The sequence below is a fragment of the Stenella coeruleoalba genome, assembly GCF_951394435.1.
Source record: "Stenella coeruleoalba genome assembly, chromosome: 1".
Lineage (NCBI taxonomy): Eukaryota > Metazoa > Chordata > Mammalia > Artiodactyla > Delphinidae > Stenella > Stenella coeruleoalba.
In genome coordinates this window covers 104,894,758-104,920,953 of record NC_137169.1, presented here as the reverse complement: position 1 = coordinate 104,920,953, position 26,196 = coordinate 104,894,758, and the positions used below count along the sequence as shown (strand labels likewise).

Sequence of the window (26,196 nt, the reverse complement as noted above, 5' to 3'; positions counted from 1 at the left end):
ATTTTTGCTGACTACTAGTCTGGGGAATTTTTACTCTGGTAGGGTATCTATTCATTTTTCCATCTCTCCTTTCACCCACGTATCTTCAGTCCATCCACCCATCCATCCATCCATCCATTCATCTATCCATCCATCCATCTGTCCATCCCACAAACGTTTATTGAGATGCTGCTATATGCCACGCCCGGTACCAAGTATATAGTTTCTTGCTCAGAGCCATGTACAGTCTATTAGTGGTGAGAGACAAATAAATAAACATAACACATTATAATAAGGATTGTAATCGTATAATGTGCAAAACACAATAGGAAACACTTAACAAGTAGCCAGGTAAGAATAGGTGACGTTTGAACAAGGTCTTGAAAGATGAATAGGAATTTGCCAAATAATAATAATAAAAGCTACTATTTTTTTTAAAGGAACATTTATTTATTTATTGGCTGTGATGGGTCTTCGTTGCTTCACGCAGGCTTTCTCTAATTGCAGCGAGCGGGGGCTACTCTTCATTGCCATGCACAGGCTTCTTATTGTGGTGGCTTCCCTTGCTGTGGAGCATGGGCTCTAGGCTTCCGGGCTTCAGTAGTTGTGGCACGCGGGCTCCGTAGTTGTGGCACGCAGGCTCAGTAGTTGTGGCTCGCGGGCTCTAGAGAGCAGGCTCAGTAGTTGTGGCACACGGGCTTAGTTGCTCTGCAGCATGTGGGATCTTTCAGGATCAGGGATCGAACCTGTGTCCCCTGCGTTGGCAGGTGGATTCTTAACCACTGTGCCACCAGGGAAGTCCCAAAGCTGCTATTTCTTAAACACACTAGAACTCTGAACTTTACATACATTATCTCAATCTTTCTCCCGTCCTAGCGAGCTAGGTAGTATAATCCCCATTTTATAGACAAGGACATGGAAGAACAGAGAGATCAAAAAACTTTCCCAAGTCACAGTCCTGTCAATCCTATGTCTGTATGACTCCAAAGCCTATGCTTTTAACTATATTATTTCCCTATTATCTACAGATAGGAGTATAATTTTTGTTGGGGAATATTTTATATGTATAGCTCTTCTGTCTAGAGTGCAGATTTACATAGCTGTTTCATAGAAACGTAGTATATTCAAAAATTTTAATCCACTAGCTACTTCAGTCATTATTGATCTGCCCTTTTAAGATGTCTTCTTTCAGAGGAGGATTTTAGGCAAGAGAACAGCATATACAAGGCAGTGAGGCAAAAAAGAGCATCGGCACATTTGAGGAATATGAGGGATTTGGGGTGGAGTGGTTGAGGGTGCAGGGGATGAGCCTGTGGACAGGATGGGACCGAGGCAGGATGGCATCACACACCCTAGTAAGATTTTGTCTTCTTCCTGTGGGCGAACTCAGCAGTCAGTCCCTTCACTCTCTTTCTCTACATCCTGGAGAACTGGATCAGGTCCCGACTGATCTCAGCAACCGACCGGCAGCCTAAAAGAACCATGTAGTTAAAAAGCTCATTTCTCTAAAACCCCAGTCACCTACCCCACTGTGGGGAAGAGATGGTCTAGTGGGAACAAGCTTGACTTGACCCTTGTGCTCACCCTGATTAAATGTTATGTATACAGAACGAATCATCTAATTCTGATTGCACTGGGAATTATTTCGTGAGCCTGTGCCTGTGTCTTCTTTTAAAACAGCCATGTCAAAACGGCACGGTAAAAACATAAAAACCACATTTCGGCCTTTTGAAAAATCACTTTGTGTGCAGTGGATACACTTGACCTTTATCTCCGTCGTGATAAGGCTTCAGGACACAGGAAGTATCTGTCAGGGAGGCATATGACTCAGGGAAAGCAGACAAGATAGGGCGAGTGTTTCATACAACTGCCTTCTAAGAAAAAGTTTTGTAAAACGCAACACCCGTCTTTGGTGGAGGAGCGTCATTAAAATGCAAAACTGGGACTGTCGCTGAGATGAGACTCAGGGACTGGAGACAGTGACTCCAGACAAATGTCAAGAGAGAAGGGAGAAAGTGAGAACACGAGTTGGAGAACTGTAGGCGCAGAAGACAGTGAGAAATCACTGGTGATAAGAGGATGTATAATGTTTCCCTTGAAGTTCTTTCCCCATCTGTGGTGTATGCACCGTCACCTCCTAAAACCTAACTAGCAAATTGTATTACTCACAGAAGTATAACTAATGAGAGGGTCTTTTCCCAAAAATGGAAGCGGAGGAAATGGTTGAGCTTCACGCCCACGTGGATTATAAGGGACAGAAACGGCAGGTGTGGAATGCATAAATAACCCGTAAAATGAATTAAGTCAGCACAAGCAGGAATTCAGAGCCAGAGGTGCTCTCATCAGAACTGACAATGAGTTTGAGAGCTCGTTTCCACAGGGCAGACAGAATAGTGCGGCTTCAGAGCAGGCAGACCTCCTCAAGGAGCACAGAGATGCCAAAAATATAATCTCTGCTTGTATATTGTAGTAGAAATAAATATTTAAACTATGGAAAAACGTCTCAGTAGTTGCATCAAAGTGTTGTGATTCCATTTTGAGATGTGAAGTATCTGTTCACATTTAAGCCCTGGTGATATCTGTGTACTTGTTATACTTACCAGTATAAACTCATCAGAATGGGTCAGGGTCCCACAAGGTACCAGGGACATTGCCTTACTCTTGGTAGAGGTTCAGTAAAAGTTTAAGAGTGAATGCATAATTACAATGTATTCCTGCTTTTTCATTACTGTAAATTATGTGGATATTCACACGAAAAAGCTTTGGCTAAATTAAAGCAAAGTGGTTAATTCCCAGCAAGAAATCTGAAGAAGATTCATATACTCTTCTGACTTAGCCCCCTCGCCTTACGAGGGATGAGAACTGAGTAAGGTGTGTGCAGGCTTGTGCTGATAATGATTTATATGTGCACATTTTTGTTTTTTAAGACAAATCACAGTTTTACCCTTTCTATAAATATAATTTCAGCAATTGGTCTCACAGTTAGAAAAACGTTCATTTTAAACTTCTTTTGCTTTCAATCGTAGTGCAAATAGTGTTCTCCTCCCAGGTCTGTGATGTCTCAGGGTTATAAGGGGAAAATATCACACATTTCTAGGGGAATTAGGGAAGAGAAGTCATATTGACTGATCACCTCCTGGGTGCCAGGTTTGTGTCAAGGCGTCTGAGATGCAATGTGCAGGGAAAAGCTAAGGGGTGACAGAATCTCTGGGGTTTCACATTATGATTTCGCACTTTAGTGAGTTCCACCAAAAACACAGCGCCCCCTCCAGCTGAGACCCCCCCTCTCCCCGGGGACTAAACCGTGGGGCGTCTTTCCTGAGGGAGCGACACACAAAGAGGATGCCGAGGGATGGCCGTCGGCCTAGGTTTTCTATTCTTCCTCTTCCTCCCCAAACCCTCCTCTCCACCCCACATTTGGTTGTTGATTCGTAATTTTTCTATACATTTAAAACAATACATTCTTACTGTAGAACCATTAGAAGGAAAGAAATATAAAAAGTCAGGCATAAAAGTGTTCATAATCCTGTTTTTTCTTTCTTTTTTTCCTGCCCCCTTTAAAAAAGGGTGCTCTCCATGCTCTATTTCAGAAAGAGATTTTCCAGCCACCATTTCCACCCCCAATGGTTGTTAAGTATAAACTTTTGGTGGAATAAAAAAGCTTTGTTATTGTGAATTCCCCCAACAGGCTTCTGTTAAAGAAGTTCAGATATCATTTCACAAGGACAGGAGAAAATATTGGGGGGAGCAGGAGAAGTCACCTCAATCTCCTGGAATCTGCAGAAACCATAGGTCTTCCCATCCCTCTCCCCACAAACCCCCCCACCCCCGAGGGGCAAAACACACCAATACGATATTTGTTCACACTTGTGTTCTCCCCTCCCTCATGGGAGCGACTTGGGTCATTTATTGCCTTATCTTCATAGGCTTTGGCCCAGAATGGACAGTCCCGGTCCTTGACGCCGTAATCCAGGTCCCTTTTTTTTCTTTTAAACTGCTAAGTGGAAAGGGGCTGCTGCTGGCATTAATGCCGATCTAAGGTTTCTAGCTTGTACTACTCAAGCCCAAAAGGGTGAGTCTGCAGCCCCAGTGGACACTATGCAACTTGGACACTGAGTACAAGATACTTGTCTAAATATCAGATCAAAACCAGACTTGAAAAGACCTGGACGTCTTGCCTTGTGCCTAGCACACGTCAGACGCTCAGTCACATCATCTACAGAAATAAGTTCATGGCGTGGAAGCAGTCTTGACTCCACTTCAGAGCTCTTGATTCATTATTTCCTTACTTCTGGAGGAGGTTTCTGTTATTACCATATTTTAGAATTGAGGCGTGGGTGGAGGTCTTATTGGGGTTCGTCTTGTCTGTCTCTCACATTGCAATTGATTACCATCTATAGCAGACAGTCAAAGACAGAGCTATTGGCCACTGGCATTTGGGCAGGACAATTCTTTTCTGTGAGACAGCTCCAAGCATTTTAGGATAGTTAGCATTTCCGGTCCTTGAGCACTAAATACCTCCAGTACCCACCCTGCCTCATTGTGCCGATGAGAAAAAAATCAACTGACCCCCCCGAACAAAATGCCCCTGAAGAGAAAAGTTACCGTCATTAGTTGAGAGCCACTATTTTACTTTCTGGGATTCCAGGCTTTGCTAAACACGTATGTTATTTTGTTTTGTTTTGTTTTGTTTTGTTTTTGCGGTACGCGGGCCTCTCACTGTTGTGGCCTCTCCCGTTGCGGAGCACAGGCTCCGGATGCGCAGGCTCAGCGGCCATGGCTCACGGGCCCAGCCGCTCCGCGGCACGTGGGATCCTCCCGGACCGGGGCACGAACCCGCGTCCCCTGCATCGGCAGGCGGACTCTCAACCACTGCGCCACCAGGGAAGCCCAGCACGTAGGTTTTTATGAGCACTGCTTTACAGTCATCTCATTTTTGACTGAAATAGCCTGGCTGTAACTTCGAGACGTTCATGCTTGTCTTGCTGTCTGTGGTTACGCAGGATGATGCGTCTCCTTCTCCCTGTTCTGTCCTCCTGTTTGTTTCTATCTCCCCAGCTCCTCCATGCTTCCCCTATGACATAATTTCTCTACTCTTCACAGTCCCTGAATATTACTTAAAAGATGACACACAGAACCACATCTGACAAGCCCGATAGGATCTGAGCAGGCCAGAGTAAAACGGGACCCTCTTTCCCCAAATCAGAAATTGCATTTGATTTTGTAGTAGATGTATCACATTTTGAGTTCGTGCTTAATCTTTGTCTGGCCCATTTCCTCCCTGTTCTTTCCTTTGGGCAGCCACTGGGTCTGGGAAAGGCGAGCTAGAAGGGCCACTGCTCCCGTTCTTTAGACGGCCTGTTTTCAGTTTTGAATCAGGAAAAGAATTGTAAAAACTTACCTGTCAGGGTCATGGAAGTGTGGAATTCGTTTTTTAAAATGTTCAAAACTTCCTCAACACCATGTTCACCCTGCTCCCAAGACAGAGAGAGAGAGAGAGAAAAGGAGAGACAAAAAGAGGCATGAAGGAACCTTCTGACCGTGTGCTGAGTATAAATTCTAGGTGAGCTCAGAGCTGTGCTGGGGAGGATGGGGCTACCTGTGAAATTAGAACTATGTTGGGAATAATGGAAAGCAAAGAGGAAAATGTAGGGTGACAGCTCTTGAAAGTGGGCAACATGCTGTCGAGGAAGCATGGTGGAGCTGGAGAGGGGTCACCGTCCTTCAGGATCTGTGGCACCTTCCAACAAACGGCCAAGCTTGGGGGTTAAACCACAGAAATGCGTGGAAACGAATGAGAAGCGTGGTACCTTCTGGCTGGTTTTCCCTTTGCCACTCTCACCTTGTAGGCAAGACCCCACAGGATGGGTCTCCCCAGGAAAACGCATTTAGCCCCGAGGGCCAGAGCTTTCAGCACATCATTGCCGGTTCGGATGCCACCATCCAGGTACACTTCAATTTTCCCTTTCACAGAAGCCACCACTTCTGTCAAGGCATCGATCTGAAAAGGACAGACAAGTGTGGGTCGAGGGATTTCCCGTTTGACTCTCAGGGTGTCAGGGGACAGCAGTGCCCCCTCAGCATGGGCTGGCACCAGGAGGTCCAAGCGGGGGCGATGCCTAACTCTTCCTCCCCTTCTGTGCTTGAGGCTGCAGGTGCCTATCAAAGCAGTGCAGCCACATTCCCAAGGTCCAGGGACTTTCTGCAGGCTCCCCGTTCTGCCATTTTCTGCTCCGACAGAGATGGAGCAGAAACCTTTTTGTTCCTCTTCACATCCCCTAGGGGACATTTTCCATTTGTGGTGTTCACTTTAATGCTCTTCTTTTTAAAGAACATTTTGACTTTTGATTTTCTTCCACTTTTTCTGTGTCTAAGGTGGCACAGCTAGAAATGCTTTCCATTGCTAAGGCCCTAAGTCTTTTTGGCAAAACAAGTGTGATCGGCCATGACCCTAGCGTCTGGACCACAGCCTGTTCAGTGTAACTGCGCTGTACATCATTCCTAATGCACCACATTTGAGCAACTTGTTCCTGGCTCCTTTGCGGGTTACCTGAGACATGGGATAGGTATGCAGCAGCAACATTGTAAAACTAGGGTTGAAGATTTCGAAAGACAAAATAGAAACAGCTGATCACTCTGGCCTGGTTGCTCCGCTGGACCTTTTCTCTCACCTTGTCTCTTTCATTCCAGGATCTTTGGTCAACAGGCCTTGTGCACCTAAGGTGCCCCAGACCAAGCTGTGTTCCTCCAAGTCTATAAGGAAGAGTGACTGCAGAGTCTAGGAGGAGGGTCCTGGAGGAAAAGGTTCTGGAACTGCCGCGGGGGCTCCTGTTCTGTGCCTCACTGAGGAATGACCAGAGAGGAGAAGTAGAAACTGGGCCCCTAAGAGGACTTGTGCTGCCGAAGGCGTCAATTGGAATTCTACCTGAACAAGATCCTTCGCTGAGACTGAGCAGAGTATGAAATCAGGGAGGAAAGAACTTTGTACTTTAATTTACAAGTGGAGGAGAATTGAATACGTCGTGACTTACATGTAAAGACTGGAGGGAATTCACATCCAAATAAGGGGTATTTTTACAGTCCCACCATGGTATTATTTGGAATATTTCTACAAACTATTTCTACAAATATTGCGAGAAATGAATAAATATATTTGTGCAAGGACTCTTCTAGTGAGCCATAGTGCACAACGGAGCTGACAGTAATTTGAGAAACAGAATAGGGGGTGAATTTCAGCCTAGGGTTCAGTGTGGTTTGAGAGTTAATTTTTGATAATCCACAACAGGGCATTCATTAGAGCCTTCTGGCGATAAAAGCTGGCTGATCCTTTTCCCTGGTTCCAGGAGGACGTACAGGGGTGTTAGATATGGAATCTTATAGAGATGGAACTTCGCTCAGAGAGTCATATCCCTCACAAGGAGGGGGCTGGGTTGAGAAGACTGAGGAAATTAACCCCAGCACAAAATTTAAGGGGTGCCAAAAATATAAATAATATTTGAAGACAAAATTTTAAAAAATCAAAGGGCAAACTTTGACCTGTGCGCTGGGGGCTTGTTTTGATAAATAAAGTTTTATTGGAACCAGGGCCAGGATTACAGTGAGATGAGTGAGGCAGTGTTATGCAAGTGCAGGGACAGATCCTGTCTTTATTAAAAATGTTGATATTTTGTTCACCACGGATTTTTTTGCATTAAATTTCATTTTTTCAAAGAGTGTATGAAACTATTATATACCTTACTCAGTTTTTCTGGCACCTTCTAAAATTTTGAGCCAAGGGTGGGTTTCCCACTAGCCTCACACTAATCTTGGTGCTGTCCCTGGATGACCTTGGGTTTGGTTGTTAGGTCAAGTGGCTTGGGAGAACAACATGTTGATCAACGTGATGGGGCAGGAGAAATTCTTCTTGTTCTGGCGCCTGCCTTTGCCAACACTCATTCTCTATTGAGGAAGTGCAGTGGGAAAATTAGTCGGCCACTTTTTCCCACTCCTTACTCAGTCCTCCCCAAGGGGGCAAGACTAGCTAAACTGATTAGTGAGGGAAAGCCGATTGTATTATATTTTATTAGCATTTTCTCAAAAGTCAGTACTCTACCCTGTTTGCTGCTAGTTGGTGAGGGCCTCTTTGCTTTCTCCTCCTATTGTCAGCACAGTTGGGACAGCTCAGGACCTGCTAAGCTCTTTTGCATCCTCTCTTCTGTCAGTTACGAGGTGTGTGAGAGATAGCTTTGTGGGCATCCTTGCAGGAGTTGGGTGAGAGAGCTCAGCGTGTGTTCTGAAGACCTGTGTTCTTCTAAGGTCTTAGGTCAAGAGTTGGGATGGAAAGTAGGAGGCCTGACCGTTCCCTGCAGTTCAGCTCTTACGGAGAGTCATAGTCAAGTGTGCCCCTTGCTCTCCATCATTCCATGCCTGTTTGCTATCAGGTAGAGCCTGGTGGAAAGGAGGAGGCCAGTGATTGGCACTTGAAACCCCCAAGCTTCACAAGCCTTGAAATGTACAAACTGGCTGATGTAGCTTTTCTATTTCCTGGAATTTTTTTTAAAGAAGTAATTGAGAATGTGCTAAAGATTTAAGGACGGTCACTGATGTGTTGTTTAAAATAGTGAATGCTTGGAAGCAATCCAGATGTTCAACAATAGGAAGCTGGTCATATAAGTTGTCTATTCATACTACACACCATTAAAAACAAGAAAGCATATCTACTGAAATAAAATGAGCTCGATATATTAATACATGGAAAGAAGAAAATTACATAATATCATGTATAGTTTTCAAACCTAAAATGTTATGGCCACATTAAGTTGATTACCAAACTATTGTCAGTGTGATAGTGCTTTTTTTTTTTTTTTGCGGTACGCGGGCCTCTCACTGTTGCGGCCTCTCCCATTGCAGAGCACAGGCTCAGCGGCCATGGCTCACGGGCCCAGCCGCTCGGCGGCATGTGGGATCTTCCCAGACCAGGGCACGAACCCGTGTCCCCTGCATCGGCAGGCGGACTCTCAATCACTGCGCCACCAGGGAAGCCCTGATAGTGCTTTTTATCTTATTCTTTTTGCTTATGTATATTTTATAGTTTACTTGCGGTGAACATGTCTTACTTATATAATAAAAAGGCCAAAAAAGACCTTAGAGGAAAAAAACCCACTTCCCTTTCTCAAAATGAGTCAAGCGGCGATAGAAGATTCTCTTGAAAAATATAAGCTATAAATCTCCATGAAAATAAATTAACAGTTGGACTTCCCTGGTGGCACAGTGGTTAAGAATCCGCCTGCCCATGCAAGGAACACAGGTTCAATCCCTGGTCCGGGAAGATCCTACATGCTGAGAAGCAACTAAGCCTGTGTGCCACAACTACTGAGCCTGTGCTCTATAGCCTGCAAGCCACGACTACTGAGCCTGCGTGCCTAGTGCCTGTGCTCCGCAACAAGAGAAGTCACAGCAATGAGAAGCCCGTGCACCGCAGTGAAGAGTAGCCCCCACTTGCTACAACTAGAGAAAGCCTGCGTGCAGCAACAAAGACCCAAAACAGCCAAAAAAAAAAAAAAAAAAAGAATTAAAAAAAATTTTTTTTAATAATCTTTAAAAAAAAGAAAATACGGCTTCGCTGGTGGCGCTGTGGTTGAGAGTCTGCCTGCCGATGCAGGGGACTCGGGTTTGTGCCCCGGTCTGGGAAGATCCCACATGCCGCGGAGCAGCTGGGCCCGTGAGCCATGGCCGCTGAGCCTGCGCGTCCGGAGCTGAGCCTGCGCATCCGGAGCCTGTGCTCCGCAACGGGAGAGGCCCGCATACCACAAAAAAAAATAAAATTAATTAATTAATTAACTCCCTTAAAAAGTCCTTTCCCTTCCTCCCTCCTTTTCTTTTCTTTCCTCAAACTCTATCTATAAGGGACAAATTCATAAGTTAGGGGAAAAATTAGACTATCCCAGATTTTTAGCAAAGGATTCATAGGGCATTTTTAAGTTTCACTATGAAAGACAGTTATTTACTAGCTTCAGTTAGGCACTGTTTCTTCCTGGGATGTGTCATATGAGAAAAGATGAGGTTCCAATCTATGCAGACAGGCAAGCTTCCAGCTGAATGCTTCTTCCAGAAGGCAGGAGACCTCCATGCCTTGGGAACAACTCTTCTATCAGATTTCACCTTAAACACTTACTGTGTGAATTCAGACAAGTTACTTAACATCTCTAAACTCTAGTATCCTCATCTGTAAAATACAGATACTAATGCCCATCTTGCAGGACTGTTTTGAGATTTAGAGATGACATACATTGAGTTTGTAAAAATAGCCTGGCACACACTAGGCTATTATTAATGATTCAAAGTCCTTAACAATTCGCAGGTAGATATGAACACAGGTGGTGAGGGAGAGGGGAATGTGCACCAAATTGCACAGAGTACCTTGCTGTGGACACACACATACACACACACAACAGAGCACTCACAAACACACCCAGGCTGAAGTCATCCTACTTACAGAAGCAGGAACCTCATCAAGCTGCCTCCCACCATGGTTGGAAACAATGATGCCATGGACATTGTGCTTCACAGCTAACTCTGCATCCTCTTTTGTCAAGATCCCCTTAAGGATGATGGGCAATCGAGTCATGCTCTGAAACCAGGAGAGATCATCCCAGCAGATGGATGAGTCGATGGGGGACATCTGGAGATAAGGCATTAAATTTCCCTGTGGGGGAATAAAAGAGAACTTTAGTCCTGAACTCCTTCAAGACTCCCATTCCAAAGATGGGACACATTTGGAGAGCCACCAAAAGCTTGAAAAGAGGGCCCACAAAACCCAACACTACTTCTAGCTCCTTTTCCAACAAAATTTGTGTAAAAGACTTTTACTTCCATTGCTTATTCATTAACCATTACTTGTGTCCCTGCTCAATAATTATGCCAAGATCTGGGCACATAAAGACAAACAAGACACAGTCCTTACTTAAAAAAAAAAAAAAAAAACCTCAGAGTTTAGTAAGTGAGATAGATAAGCAAAAACATTTATAGGCCATTGCGATGTGTTATGATTGAGATATGCACAGGGTAACAAGAACTAAGCAATACTTCAATAACCTTAAGTCAGATATTATCCAGTATTTATCTTGGCTCACCATGTGAGTCAAATATCTATAGATCCCGATGTGTCCCTGGAATCTAAGATTCCAGAAAACCTCAAGGCCAATTTGTGGTTAATGAGTAGAACTGTTGAGTCACTTGGCTGGGTATCAGAGCTGCCCGTTGGCTGAAAAGGCTGATATCACTACCTCTAATGTAGCCAAGGGATTCCAACTTTACCACGGCTTTCTCTCTCTGGGGAACTCCATCCCATTGGACTACAGGATTTTAATGGGAGAAGTGCCCTTTGTAGTCACCTTGTCTAAACAAGTGTGTAGCACTCTGGTGCCCCGTGGATGAGTTCTAGGTGTGCAGAGATATTTCCTCCCCAGTTTTCAAGGGAGGAGGGTGGGGCTTGGGCTGACTACACACCATGGGCCATTCACCTTGGGTATGAGCATCCTCTTCAGATAGTCAATTTATCTAAGTGTGCCATCCAGACTGAGCATTTTCTAAATGTGGCATAAAGTAGAAAATGTTGGAAGAACTTTTTAGTTTGCTCTCCTATTTCATGAAAAAAACCCTCTCCCTAGCTCTCCTATTTCCCAGAACCCAGCCCTTCCCAGAACATTTCTGGGCTGGCAGGGATGGGAAAGAACATTTTGTCTTATATTCTGCTTGTCTGGAAGTTCCGGGCAGCAGGAACCACATCTGCTTCTTGAACTGCTGCATCCCTAGTGCCTGGCACAGAACAGGTACCCAATGACTTCTTGAGGAAAGAAAGAAAAGAGGAAAGAGGGATGGAAATCTACCTCCTGTAACGCCTGCCCGCTTGGCTCTGGTATCTTTCCTACCTTCTCAGGTGATCCGAGATCTTTTAGCAGTAAGTTCTTCATCAAGTCCACTTGGTTTGTAATGTTGTGTCGTCTGTTGCCAATTTTGGGTACATCCACAGTGATTACCAGAGCTTTGAAACCCAGGGATTCTACCTTTTGGATCAGCTGTTTGTTTAGCTGCCTGTTTGGGTGCACATACAGTTGGAACCATCGCAGGCCCCCGGGGGCAGTGGCAACAATGTCTTCAAGGCTACAGCTGGCATACGTGCTGGTGATGTAACAGATACCGGCTGCTTGCGCAGCTGCAAAGCAAAGGACACAACTCAGGTTGGAGGGCAGAGGCATTCTGAACTGGGGTGAGATGCCCTAGGAGTCTGTGTTTCCTCTGGCCAGCTTGCCCTGTGAGTGAAGATAAAGCTTGACTTCATTCTGCTTCCCTGTCAGGCAGGCAGGCATTGCACGTGTTTGATCAGCTTGTCTGGGTCCTCCTCTGTATAACCTGTCTTACAAACTCTGTGTTGCCTATTAAAATATTTCAGGCTAGAGATGACCTTGAGTCCCCAGAACGATCTGAAGATGTTGCGGCTTTCAGATAGGAAATGGGCTTCTTGTGAACTCATCAATGAAGCAGAAGGGAATTAAAGAAGGCAAAGGATGAGAAAACGTATTTCCAATGGAGAGGGATTGCAGCAGAAAACATGCTATCTGGAGTTAGAAGAATGCGAGTTCTACCACTTCTTAGCTGTGTGGCCTTGAGTCTCATTTCCTTTATCTGTAAAAGGGCGGGGTGGGGGATAATAATACCTCTCTTATAGGGTTGTTGCAAGATTAAATAAGATACTAGCTATGGAAGCATTTTTTAAAATTATGAAGTGAGGTACTATACAAATACTAGGGATAATGAGGATGATGATGACGGTGACAATGATGTGCTGATCGCATCTTTCTCATTTCCCACTTTAATCATTTTCAGGAGATTCCCCAACAGGTTAATGTCACTACCATCCTACAACCCATGGGCAGAGAATTTGACCTAATCACAATGAATATTTTCAATTCCTAATGTCAACAGGAGGTACCCCATTCTCCTGCCCCACCCCCAAAACAACACAGCACACTCAACCATGAAGATTTTGTAAAGTAGTCATATTCATACAGGGTATTCATATTTCAACTTAGCCAAATTTGGTTCCTAACCTGATGGATGTCACTTTCAGCTCTAGAATCCATGGATTCATTGCTTCCTATATCACAGAGTCAAAGGAAAAGACCCCAGGGAAGCCATGGGCAAGTTGAGCAAAAACAGATTTGGCTTCGGGTGAAGATTACAAATGAGGCACAGGAATATTTTTACCCCCTGCCCTTCCTTTCTCCTCTCCTCTCCTCTCCTTCTCTTCTCTTCTTATTTTTTAGTGGTGGCAGATGAGGGAAGAGAACTCAGGGGTACTAGGAAGGAAACAAAACCCAGTGAAAAACTTTTTGTCAAATAAGATGATTAAGTCAACGGAGGAGAAGGGAAATGGAACATTTGGACAAGAGCACCTGCCAGGGCCTTGTGTTAGGGCTTAACGTCATGACTTTCTCCTCATCCTAAATTCAGAGGCACACTGTTCAGTCCCAGCCCTGGCCCATGAGGGTTCAAAGAGAGCCCTACCCTTGGGGCCACACTGAGCAGCCCTTTTCCCCCAGATGCTGTGTCAGAGGGGCCAGTCAGTGCCCCTCTTCCTTGGGATGGCTTGGTGGGATTTTCACCTCCTATTCACCTGTAGCTCCCTCCCACCCTCACCATTCTTTATAATGGAAAATTGGTATTTTCTCAATCTTAGGTGAAATGTTATGCAAATGTAGCTTTAAGCATTCCTTTTCCTACCCTTAATTCCAACCAGATTGCTGTCCCTAAGCCCCTTCTCTAGAGAAATTCTGGAGCTGTTTGCCCCTGCTCTGAAGGACACCTCTGTACACTTTAAGGCCCTTGGGAAAGGAGCCTCAAGGTGGGCTGGGTTCACACCTCTGGCTGTGCTCATTTCTCCATCAGGCCAGGCAAGGCAGTGGAAACCCGTGGGTGCGATGCAAATGGGGGTGCTGATCTCCTCCCCTTGGATTGTGGTCCGCGTGTCCACCTTTGACACATCTTTCAGGTACCGGGGACGGAGGCGGATTCTGTGCTGGACAACAAAGAGATTTTCTATCGGTGGGATGACTCACCAGCACGGAGGTGCTGCTTAGCGCTGGGACCTCCAGATTCCTGACACAGATCTAGACCACACTGGGTCCCGAGAAACCATTGGTGGAGTCAGTTGGCTGGTAGCTGATTAGGCAGCATAGACAAGCTAGAGGCTCTGCTCCTCCGGAAACCTCTCCCAACCCCTTATTCCACATTAACCCCGCCTTCTCTGAACTCCCGGTACACATCTGGTCCACGCTGTTCCCTGCCTTTCTCCATCAGAGGACTGTGTCTTGGAGCTGTGCCTCCCTGACCAGACTGTCGGCACTTGGATATTTTGATTGATCCATCTTAACAAGGACTAGAAAGGGAAAGAATAAGCAGGACGGAGTTCCAGTCTCTTCCCTCTTAGGTTGGAAACAAATCTCTATAAAGCAAGAAAAGGTCATTGAAAGAGAACAAATCCCAGAGAATGACCACGACTTTTTTTTTTTTTTTTTTTGCTAGAGGCTAATTCATTTGAAGATTTGACTTAAACACTACTTTAGAAGGTAGGGAAATTAACAAATAATAATTATATGAAACGAACTTTTAAGTCGAACAGATACTTAGCTTCAGGGTCCAAAAGTGCTTATTTTCCACAACATATTATTATTTCTATACGTAAACTGAGGAAGATTTTTCTGGAAATGCTGATTGTGCAAATTTGGGTAGGAGCCTCTGTTACTTCATCTGTGAAATGGGAATAATAATCCAACTTTCCTAATAGTCTTGTGAAGACACAATGAGATAAAGCAATTGAAGTGCCTAGTATAGTGTTAAACAAGTATGAAAATACAGATAGTGTTCACCATGCATCCCATTTTCCAGTTTTCTCCTGATCTCTGTTATCACAGAGGTCAGCAAACATTCTCTGTAAAGGGCCAGATGGTAAATGTTTCAAGCTTTGTGCCATGCGGTCTTTGTCACAATTACTCAGCTCTGCTGTCGTAATGCCAAAGCAGCCAGGGACAATGTGTAGATGACTGAGCATGGCTGTGCTCTAAAATAACTTACTTGTGGACACTGAAATTCTGATTTCATATAATTGCAATTCTTCTTCTTTTGATTTTTTTCAAGCAGTTAAAAAATTTTAAAAAAGCCCAACCTTAGTTTGCGCGCCATCCAAAAACAGGCAGTGGGCCCGACCTGGCCTGTGGGCTGCTCTTTACTGACCCCTGCTCTACCCGCTGCTGTGCCGCCCAACTCTTCTCCCTTGAATCAATCTTCTTTCACCCCCAAGACTCCTTGGGTCTCCATATTTCCTCCAGCCTTGAGCCCTCTCTCCTGTTCTGCCTCCAAGCCGGAAGTTCAGGAGCTCAGGAGACTTAGGTTTACCCAGCCAGCTTCTCCTCCCTGCCCAGGGGGCTGGAGACCTTGGGACTCTTGTCCTATCTTGTCAGGGGCAAAGTCGCCGTGATCAGCACTCAGGCGACTCACTTATGGTAGTTCTGCAGAGGCACTGAGACAGATTGTCTCTCCATCCATGCTCTCCCCAGTCACCTGTCTCCCGCCAAGAAAATCCCCCCAAATCCCAAACAACAACAGAAACCCATTATTATGTCTTGAGGACTCTATCTTCTTTGGAGGCAGAAACCAGGACTGCTACCTTCCAAAGAGCTCTCAACCAGTACACCTTAGCTTAGCAATAGAAAGGATACAGAAGACCAGACTTTTTAAATGCTGCGATGTTGTCATCCCGCGTGAGGCACTCATCAGCTCCTCCTTCAATAAAGTCCCAAGTTGACTTAGACAGCTGCTCCCGTGCATGGGCCTCAAAGTCTCTCAAACACACCAAGGGCATTTCTGGACCTTTAAAGGAAAAGCCAAAACGGACCAAACAAAACCCAATAAGAATACTTCCGATATAGAGGAGAGGGTGGCGGCAGGGTGGACTACAGCATGAAGCTGTTTGGATTCAACCTGAACCCCCTGTAACCTTTATCTCAAAGGAGGTGCTGCCAAAGATGCTGATTCCAAGCCCCAAAGCAGGTAGTCCTGCTGCACCCCTCCACTGTCCCAAGCCCCTCTCCCAATCCTGGTTATGGAGTCTTCTGAATATCCCTCAGGTCTGTCCCCTCATCTCTAGGCCCACCGCCTCAGATCTAGGTGAGGCCCCACCACCTCGTATAAGATTATTACAAAAATTTCTTATCTTTGTCTCTTAGCCTTCAGATTCACTCTCCATCTTGTTTCCCTCCAGCTGCCCGGGATCTTTCTAAAAATGCAAGTCTGATCATGGCTCATGTCTTTCAAGTGCCCATGGCATGGCATTCACGGCCTTCCAGGACCTGGTTTCTGCTCACCATCTTCATTTCTTTGTGGATTTTCTTTGTCTTTTGGGTCACGATGAGCATTTCCTGAGCATACCGGAGATTTATTTCATAGTTTTGTGCTCTTTTGGAAGGATATCCATCAGGGTGAGAAAACTGGGTCTGAACAGATACGAATGCCTGGAAGTTCTCAGGAATCTCCGGATGTGTGAATACGGGGCTGTAGCTGAGTATCAGGGATGAGGCTGACTTTTGCGACTCCCTGGTTGGGTCATTCAACATGGCCTGTTTTGAGACCAAGAAAACAACCTATGCTCCCTCCATTCATTGCCATCCCAGTCTGAATCCCGTAAACCTGGAGCTTCTGCTACCACCGCCCCTGAAAGAGGGAAGAGGGCAGTGTCGGGGGGTACATCCTTCCAGTAGGGGCAAGGGCAGAGGGAACACAGTAGCTACAGAGATGCTGAAGGCACTGGTAACGGTCAGTCTCAGCTTGTAGAGCTTCTGTGTAAGAGGATTCCTCTAGGAAGGGTGAGGAAATCGGTAGTTCACAGTGCTGCGTGTCTTCCCAGCAGTTGGCAATGGGGCAAGAATTAGCCAAAGGCTCTGAGTAGAAACTGAGTGATTTCCAGGTTATTGTCTGAGGAATAGGGATAAGCCCCAGGGACTAGACTAGGGCTTCCAACACGAATGGGGCAGCTCCTCTAATGAACAAGGGGGCCAAGGAGGCCAGATGAAATGTGGGGTGCTGGGAATCCTGGGAGGGGTATGGCTGTGTCAGAATCTAGTTAAGTCATACAGGAAAGTAGTCCCAGACGCCCACCTAAAGGGCTAAGCAGAAAGAAGTTATACGACAGACGAGAAACAGCCCCCGGGATGAGCCGTGCATTCTGAGAGGAGGCCGGGAGGCGGACTTTGGAGCACAGCCACAGAACGTTTTGTAGCAGCACACCTTGTCCGTGGGTGGGCAGGGAGCAGTTGAGGTGCTGAGTTGAGTTTGACAAAATACAGCAACAATGTCTAACTTATCTCCTTCCTATCTGACCCTTCAAAGGCTCAGTAACTTTAATCGAACGAATTAATCATTGTAATTATCCAACTGTATTGCACTCAGTGATTGAAACCACTGTGTGCATAAAAGAGTTAATCTAGCAGGCCTGAGAATGCTAGTCTTCAAAAGGCCTGCATACAAGGTTGGCCCTTGGCTGGAGTCTGGGACCTTGGATTTCAGGCGGGTTCCCACCATCTTCTGATAAGAATGTCTCTCTGTGTCTAAACTATTTGTACAAACAATGTGCTCTGTGCTGAACATCTGCTTTCCCTCCGAGAGTCTAGAATTTTGGTAGGGGTTAGGCAGAGCATGTCCATATGACCAACCCCCAGCAAAAAACCTTGGGCACCCAGGCTCTGAAACGAGCTTCCCTGGTAGACACCATTTCACACGTGTTGTCACAACTCATTGCTGGAGGCATTAAGTGCATCCTGTGTAGTTCTACTGGGAGAGGACTCTTGGGAGCTATACTTGGTTTCCTCTAGATTTTGCCCCATGAGCATTTTCCCTTTGCTGATTTTGCTTTGCATTCTTTCACTGTAATAACTCATAGCCTCAACTATCTGCTGTGTCCTGTAGGTCTTCCTCGTGAATCCCTGAACCTGAGACCCTCCCCGCCCCAGCACACCTCGGATCTCCAGGCAGTAGGACAGTGTGTGACACTGAGTTGCTGTTCATAAATATTCATTACTTGAATTTAACATTCCCCTGTGTGTCATCCCTCTGCCTTGTGCGATGAGAATACTCCATCAAGTTTCAACTCCCGATGTCTCAACAAATCCCCGTATCCTAAACATCACACACTCACAGAAATGTTCTGCAGATTTCTAGCATAAAAACTCAACAATGGGGGCTTCCCTGGTGGTGCAGTGGTTGAGAGTCCACCTGCCGATGCAGGGGACACGGGTTCGTGCCCCGGTCTGGGAGGATCCCACATGCAGCGGAGCGGCTGGGCCTGTGAGCCACGGCCGCTGAGGCTGTGCGTCCGGAGCCTGTGCTCCGCAACGGAAGAGGCCACAACAGTGAGAGGCCTGGGTATCGCAAAGAAAAAAAAAAAAGAAAAAACAAATACCCCCACAAAACTCAACAATGTTTATTCTAATCCAAGGGAAATGATACAGCTTCACTCAGAATTACTTGCCTGGAATAGTGTGAATTATATCATCTGAAAGCTGCTTGGAAATAAATAAATAACCCAGCACATTTATATATATACCAAACACAGTTTTATCAATTTCTATCTACTATTTCCTCTTCCACCTACTATTTCCTTTTCGATTCCCTGTGAAGTAGACAGAGAAGGTATTAGACTTTCCATTTTGCATTTGAAGAGAATGGGGCCTAGGAAGCAAGATAACTTGTGAAAGATCAGGCAGTAAATTATTACAGAGGAAGGCTCAGAATCATATCTTCTGGTAGCTTCTAAAGGTAAACATTCTCCATTTTCAATTTCATGGTGCAGACCAAAGTAGTTGGTTCACCTAAATTACTTGTTATATTGAACTTAAAAGAATTTTGTAGGGACTTCCCTGGTGGTCCAGTGGTTAGGACTCCATGCTTTCAATGCAGAGGCCGTGGGTTCAATCCCTGGTCAGGTAACTAAGATCCCACATGCCACGTGGTGAGGCCAAAAAAAAAAAAAAGTTAGCATTAAAAAGAAAAAGGGGATTTCCCTGGTGGTCCAGTGATCAGGACTCCACCCTTTCACTTCAAGGGGCACGGGTTTGATCCCTGGTCGGGGAACTAAGACCCCACATGTGGCGTGGCCAAAGCGTAAAAAAAAAAAGAACTTTGTAGGGTGAAAATACAATTATGTCGCATTTTTCCTTTTCATAAAGAAAAATGCAACATCATTGTTGCATGAATATTTGTATTAATATCTATTAATATTTCATAGCATATTTAAAGCCTAGTAGAGCCCTGAGCCCATTATTTTTACTAGCAGTCCAATACAAGGCTTATAACTGAAGGGAAGGACAACTGTGTGGTTCAAAGTTTTTCCTATTTGGGAGTGAAACTAAGCACTATATGTCTTTATGTATTTCAGTTTGATCCATACAGGCTTTAAAGCCACCAGAAATTAAAGGGAGGGTGCACGTTGTCTAACGCGTGTTTTTTGTATTCCCATTTTATTTGATCTCCATTCCAGTATTTTTTCTTCTTTTACCTTCTACTCCAACTGGGACAGAGGAAGAGAAAGGGGAGAAAAAGATGAAAATCTCGTGCTTACTGACCAGGAACTCAGCTCACTTAATCTGTTTAGCCTTTTTGTCTAGGGTAAAAAATGATGAGGGGCAACTTGTATACCAGTGATAAGGAAGCTAAAATCGAAGAGCAAGGGCACTCAGTGGTACCTGTGGCTAACGATCTGAAGTTCAAATTGTTTTCCTGGAGTGAGGGAAGGGGGAGGGACATACACGGGCGCTGGCTGGAACTTCAAGGCAGATTTTGCTTTCTTCAGTATTACTGTTTGATCAAACACGGTTCGTCTAGATAACAACCTGTCTTCCTTTGAAGTTTCATGTGGCGCATATGATTCATGATGTCACTTTAGGAACACTTCCGCTTGTATGAAAAACACCTAGGCATTCTGTAAGAAATCTCAGGGGGGACATCATGGGGCAGGGCACTGAGATTCAAGGGGGGATCTCAGGGGCAGGTGGTTGGTCTACTTTAGGACCCTTTGGCCTGGTCCCCTGGGAACTTAGGTCAAGTTTCCCAATGGAGCAGTAGAGATAATGCCAAGGCTACACTTTGGGGGCCTTGTTTGAGAGATTACCCTGTTCAAGGTTGTCTGAAAGTGCTTTAATCTCTCTGTGGGTGACAGTCTCAAGGAGAGTGGCTGCAAAGCCTGGAGCCATCGCCATAGCAACGGTGGCATTGGCCCAGGAGAAGCTACTGCAGGAGGAGGCCCTGGTAGTGGAAGGCGTGGGGGCAGGGCAAGGAGGGGGCCTGGGGCTACTGGAGCCACAGGCAGTGCCGGGACCAGGAAGACAGGAATCTACAACACCCGTGACTGCGGCAGATGAGCCCCCAGGGAGTCCCCGAGCAAGGTCAAAGTCAAGGGCTTGGATTCCCAGAAACCTCAGGTCAGATATCAGAGTAAAGATGAGACCGGAATGTCCCTAACACTGGAGTGCTCTGAGGAACCAAGGGTGACATTTGTATAGGAATGAGGGGCTGGAGGGCCCAGTGTCGGTCTGACAGGAATGAGGGGATGGAGGGCCCAGTGTCGGTCTGACAGGCGCGAGTAGTCAAATGCCGCAAGAACAGACCCAGGGTCCTATCAGCCCAGGATCAGTTCTGGCCTTTTCCCTGAGCCCTCCCACACTGAACTGAGGACTCGGGGCCCCTTCCAGGGCATGATGGCCATGTTTTCAATTTATTCTGTTTTGTGAACTAATAATCTGTCCTCTCCAGCCACTGCCTCACCACCCACTCTCATTAGCCCGTTTTCCTTCCCAGGCATTAAAACTCCCCTGGTGACCTGTAGGCACGTTCTACTACAAAGAGTAGTACATGTGGGTTCTTCAGAACCAATTCTGCTGTAGCTACGGGGAATGTCTTTGTTTTACTCTAGTTTTTAAACTCCTTAAATGTGAGGGGGGCACATTTATATTAATGTTCCTTCTGGAGCTGTCGTGACCTAAGTAGGTCATTCGTGACCCACTGTGCCACCTCCACAAGCCGTGATGACTGCCAATCCTGCCTGGCGAGGATGAGAAGACAGAACAGTTGTGCTTGATGGAGCTGAGAGTGACTTTAGAGAGATGGATAGACGTGCACAAGTGTACACTGAAGCGGAATTTTAAAACGAACCCGGGTTTCCTGTCTCCACGTTCAGTGTCTTTCTGACATAGTATGTGACTCTCAGAATTTCTCTGACTAGCCTGGCAAAATAACCTGGAATTGGATTCTCCTTATTTGGGAATTAGCTTCTCAGCATAGACCTAAGGTTTCTAGAGACTTATCTACACTGGATTTCATCACTCTAACACCTCCTCTATTCTTTCTGACCCTGCTTGGTTAGCCAATATCGGCGAAAAGGGCTGAAGCTGGAGGAACAGAATAAGCTCTTGCTTGTGTAGTCAGTGGACCAGTGCTTGTGAGGGTCTGAGAGGCAGCCTGCTTCAGGGGAGGGTACTGACATTTAGCTCTATGAGCAGAGGCAAGTGACCTCCTCTCTCAGGACCTCAGCTCCTCATTGGAAAAACTAAAAGTTTTATATATTTTGGAATAATCTCTACCAGATTTTTTTTTTTTTTTTTTTTTTTTTTTTTTTTTTTTGCAGTACGCGGGCCTCTCACTGTTGTGGCCTCCCCCGTTGCGGAGCACAGGCTCCGGACGCGCAGGCTCAGCGGCCATGGCCCACAGGCCCAGCTGCTCCGCGGCACGCGGGATCCTCCTGGACCGGGGCATGAACCCGCGTCCCCTGCATCGGCAGGCGGACTCCCAACCACTGTGCCACCAGGGAAGCCCCTCTACCAGATTTGAAGCTACCAGAAATGAAAGGTTGGGCTGTTGTCCATCAGGCCCTCATATTCTGTGTTTCCCCTGCCCATATAAACGCAAAGACCTCTCTTTAGACGGATCACGTTAGCATTCTCGTTCAGCACTTTGTGGTGATATAAAGTACAGAGCAGGGAACTAGCCCATCGTTTGGGCTGGTTCCTAACACCAAATAGCTGGGAGCTCACAGCCTTTCTTCTTTCACCGACCTCGAGGCTCCCTTTTTAACCAGCTGTTCTGGCCCTGTGACGCCACCTGATGGCTTCAGCGGAGCTTCTCTGCCTGTCAGGGCGCCATTCCCCTTTTGGAGGAGTGTTCTCACCCAACCTGGGTTCCCTGCTGGCCGAGCAGGTAATCCCTCATCCTACATATGTATGCCTCTTCCTCTTTCGCTGATTTCTCCAAACTACTGGTTGATTTTTTCAGGAAATCTTTCTCACCCTTCTTCCCTTTCCCTAGTCTCTCCTGTCTCCTTCCCTTTTCCATCTGCAAACCCAAAATAACCCCCTCGCGCGTGGATGAGATTAGTGCTGTAGAGGCCCTTGGATTAAGAACAAAAAAGTAAACAAGTTTTGAAGTCACATTAGATTTGGGTAAAGAACCTCCAAAGCCTTTGAAAATATCCTCAGAGGCACCTTGAGATTCCATTTACTTCCGTTGCCACTGAACTCTTTCTTCCTCTAATTAAGCCTCTCTTCCTCATCATCAGCGTTTATGAACGCAAAAGAAACTATTTATTACACAATTTTCTTAGTTTTCAGTTTTAGCCTAAGACTAACAATACATGACTGTACACTCATTTGCATTGCAAATATGCCAACTTTCTGCTACTTGGCAAATCAAGCAGGTATTTTCAGTCACCTAGGACTCCAACCACTATTTTATCAGCCTTCTTTCTATGGGAAAATATGGGCTGAGTTCCAAACAAATGGCTTCCAAGGTTTGGAGTTTGGGAGTTTGGGAGCACAGCCGCATTGTGAATGGCGTGCTTTCCGTGGGGTGTTGGCGATCGTTTAGGGCAAACTGGGAGACACTGACCCAAGGGCTCATAGGGTGTTTGGAAAGATTGGGAATTTTCTTCTTCCACTGAGCAGTGGAATAATTTGATTACACAAAGACCCTTGGAGACAGCATGATGGCTCCTAAATAATAATAATAATGACAATAAAATTGCCACCATTTATGGAGTGCTTCACGATGCGTCATGCACTGTGTAAATTGTTTCATGTGCATTCATGTGTAATCCCCAAACACAAATATTATTATCCCCATTTCAGATGAAAAACCTGACGTTCAGAGAGATGAAAATACTTTGCCCAACATCACACATCTAGTCAGACATGCTGACTACCAAAGCTTGTCTCTTAAGCATCATGAAAAGAAGCAAACATATGTAGCCAAGTGTGGTTTGCAGGGTGAGAGCGGGCATTGAAAACGCCCTGGGCAGATGCAACTTCGCTTCCTTCCCTTGACAAAATCATAACTTGATCAGAAAGTAAGAAAACTTCGTCATTTAGCTGGTCATAAAAAATACCCTGGCAAGTTTAAATGAATCTTAATGGTCTCCAAAGCATTCTTCCGTATTTTATTCCCTTTGATGCTTATAATAACCCAGTGAGATAAAGGGCGATCACAGAGTAGAGGTACGAGAGTCCCATTTTATAGATGAAAAAATTAAAACTCAGAGAGTTCAAGTGAATTATCTATAGTCACATGATGAGACGGGCAGGGCCTGACCAGGAATCCCTCTGACTTGCTCTAGATATTCTTTACTTGGACAGTACGGGTTGTTAGTGGTTTCGCTAGGATACATTCAGGTCTCTGTTCTGTAGGGTCAGAAGAGCTGCATAAAGTGAGCTTGGTCAGTTCCCACAAAATCTAGGCCACTGGGAAAGGTGTCCTGTGTGGAGATCATTGCCCTGCATCTTCATTTGCTCAGAAAGGGCAGAGTGTCAGAAACTACACAAAGGGTCAGGACAAGCTCTGAACTCTACTCTTTGCACTTCTGACTTGAGGTCTCATGGGCATAGCTATGTGTAGGAGTGGCAGCCACTGGGAGGCAGCAGGAGAGGGATGAGAAGGCAGAGCAGTGGGGATGGACCACACCAGGTCAGAGATGGAGCAGACGTCTCTCTGCCTTCCTCTAGCGTCTCTCACCACGGTGTCTATCCAGATTGCATTTCTGAAGGCCACTGCGTTCAGCTGTTAACGTTACTCCATGAAACGTTAGTAGCTGAGGTAGTCCATTCAGTCAGGATGACAGAGTCTCATAAGCTTTGTAACTTGGCAAACATGGGCTCAAACTCAGCTCTGCTACTTGCTCACCATGAACAAGCTATTTGTGGAAGAAGACAGTTAATGCCTATCCCATAGGGCCTTCATGAGCACTAAACACTATAACCCGTGTAACGTTTCTAGAGCAGTGCCTTATATAGACTAGACCATCCATAAATGGTAGAACCGTTTGCATTATTTCTCTTGTTGATGGCATTCTCCTGGGAGGCTCTGGAGGTTGACAGTGGCTTCCAGATTTGAGTAATTCCGTGATGGTATCATTTAAACCCTGCACTGGATTTATTCATTAGTTCATCTCACAAGGCTTATTGAGCACATGCTCTCAGGCAGGAAGGCAGAGGCAGCCACTGCTCAGCACGTGCTCCCTGACGTTTCCTGGTTGCTTACAGGTAGGCAGGGTTTATAGGACTAGTTCTGGTCAATGGGCTATGAGTGGAAGTGACATGTGTTCATTCTGGGTCAAGAATTTAAGTGCTGATATGTGACCCTCTATCTTTCTGTTACAACATTCCGGAGGCCATATCCACCAGAGGCATAGCTGTAGGATAAAGACAGCCTGGATCCCTGAATCACCACTTGGAAAGGAGTAGCCTTGGAGATCAGCTGACTTTGCGTGAGCAACAAATAAATACTTGCCTGTTAAACCACTAAGAATTCAGAGTTTATTCTCTACTACAGCATAGCCAAACCTAACCTCACTAATATATCTAGGCATCACGCTAAACATTAGAAATTTTTAAAAACTGAGATGATATCACCATCTGCTTTCAAGAAGCTTACAGTCGAAGGAGAAGACAGATTTCAGTAGCTGATTCTCTGTGAGTTGATGTGATATAGAGTATAACAGAATTCCTTTTCTAGGGAGAGTTACCCAGGAATTTGGGAATATTCCCATTGTTTCTCAAAGGGTATCCCATAAATGATGTTCCACTCCATCTATTCTAGACAAGCTCCAATTCCCATCTATCTATAAAATTAGAATACGGCTGTCTATCTCACAGAGATCTTGTGAGAATCAAAGGATCTTGTAAAATGCAGAATAGCCTAATGATTAAGAGTAAATACTTTGGGAGTTTTGTTTCCTGTTATTAGGTAGAAAATCACAAAAAGCAATTTCTCCCTTGATCCTGTTTCCAGACTCTCTATTACAATCCATTGATCTGTCTGTCTTTCTTTCTACCAATACCACCCTGTCTTGATCACTGTTTGGGGAAAGTTCTTCCCAGATTGATCTATAGATTCAACTTGACTCAATCACAGTCTCGGGAGGCTCTACATTGGAGGGAATTGGTACCTCGTTCCAAGCAAGCTTATTCCCCAGAGAAACTACACCAGCCCGATTGTTTGAGAAACATTAACTTCTTTGCCTTTTAGAAGCAGTCCCAGTGTCGCTGTTTTCCTCTGCCCATGGCCAGGAAGCAGTGATCAAGTTACAAAGCATATCTCGAGGGCAGGAACTGTGCCTTTTAGATTTTCCAGAACTTTTGCAAGTGGACATCTTTCGAACTATTTTCCTTCCTGAGGACACCAATAAATACTCCTCCAGGTGGTTCTGAGACTTAACTTCTCTAGACATAGCCTTCTCTAGCTGTAGTGTCTTTGAAGCAAAGCCACCCTTTACCAGGTCCCTCAGTGTCCTACTACCTGCCTCCACGTTACCCTTTTCTGCCACGACTCTCCCTTACAAGCTCACAGGGAGCACCTCCGATGCCTCCCGAAATCTCTGGCCTTTCTTCTCGCCCCACCTGCCAGCTCATCTCCCTCCCCGGTTCCAAGCACACAGAAGACATGCAGCAACACACCTGGTATTAGCCTCTTCCAGTACTTGGGGAAAGCTGTGTCCAGGGGCCGCCACGCCACTCCTGGCTCACGGCTGGCTGTGGCGGGAATAGCAGTTCCCGACCCACAGCCCCCTGAGGACAGAGAAGTGTCAAGGCTACAAGTTAATCTTTAATGGGAACAACATCACTGGCTTGGAAGCCAGTGAGCAAGTGG

At 45.6% G+C, this 26,196-nt stretch overlaps 1 protein-coding gene across 2 annotated transcripts; it reads right to left on the bottom strand.

The window, feature by feature from the left end:
- Positions 1 to 705: 705 nt before the first annotated feature.
- On the bottom strand, positions 706 to 26,196 carry HAO2 (hydroxyacid oxidase 2). Of its 2 annotated transcripts, XM_079913651.1 has the most exons (8): positions 26,004 to 26,196; positions 15,747 to 15,885; positions 13,879 to 14,030; positions 11,889 to 12,172; positions 10,454 to 10,663; positions 5,822 to 5,980; positions 5,381 to 5,450; positions 706 to 1,450 (listed from the first exon to the last, which is right to left on the bottom strand). In XM_079913651.1, the coding sequence occupies exons 2-8, from the start codon at positions 15,875 to 15,877 to the stop codon at positions 1,395 to 1,397; spliced, it is 1,062 nt and encodes a 353-aa protein (XP_079769777.1). In that variant the 5' UTR covers positions 15,878 to 15,885; positions 26,004 to 26,196; the 3' UTR covers positions 706 to 1,394. The 2 variants fall into 2 exon arrangements, with proteins under 2 accessions (XP_079769777.1, XP_079769778.1); XM_079913652.1 differs by lacking the exons at positions 10,454 to 10,663; positions 26,004 to 26,196 and having other exon boundaries at positions 15,747 to 15,970.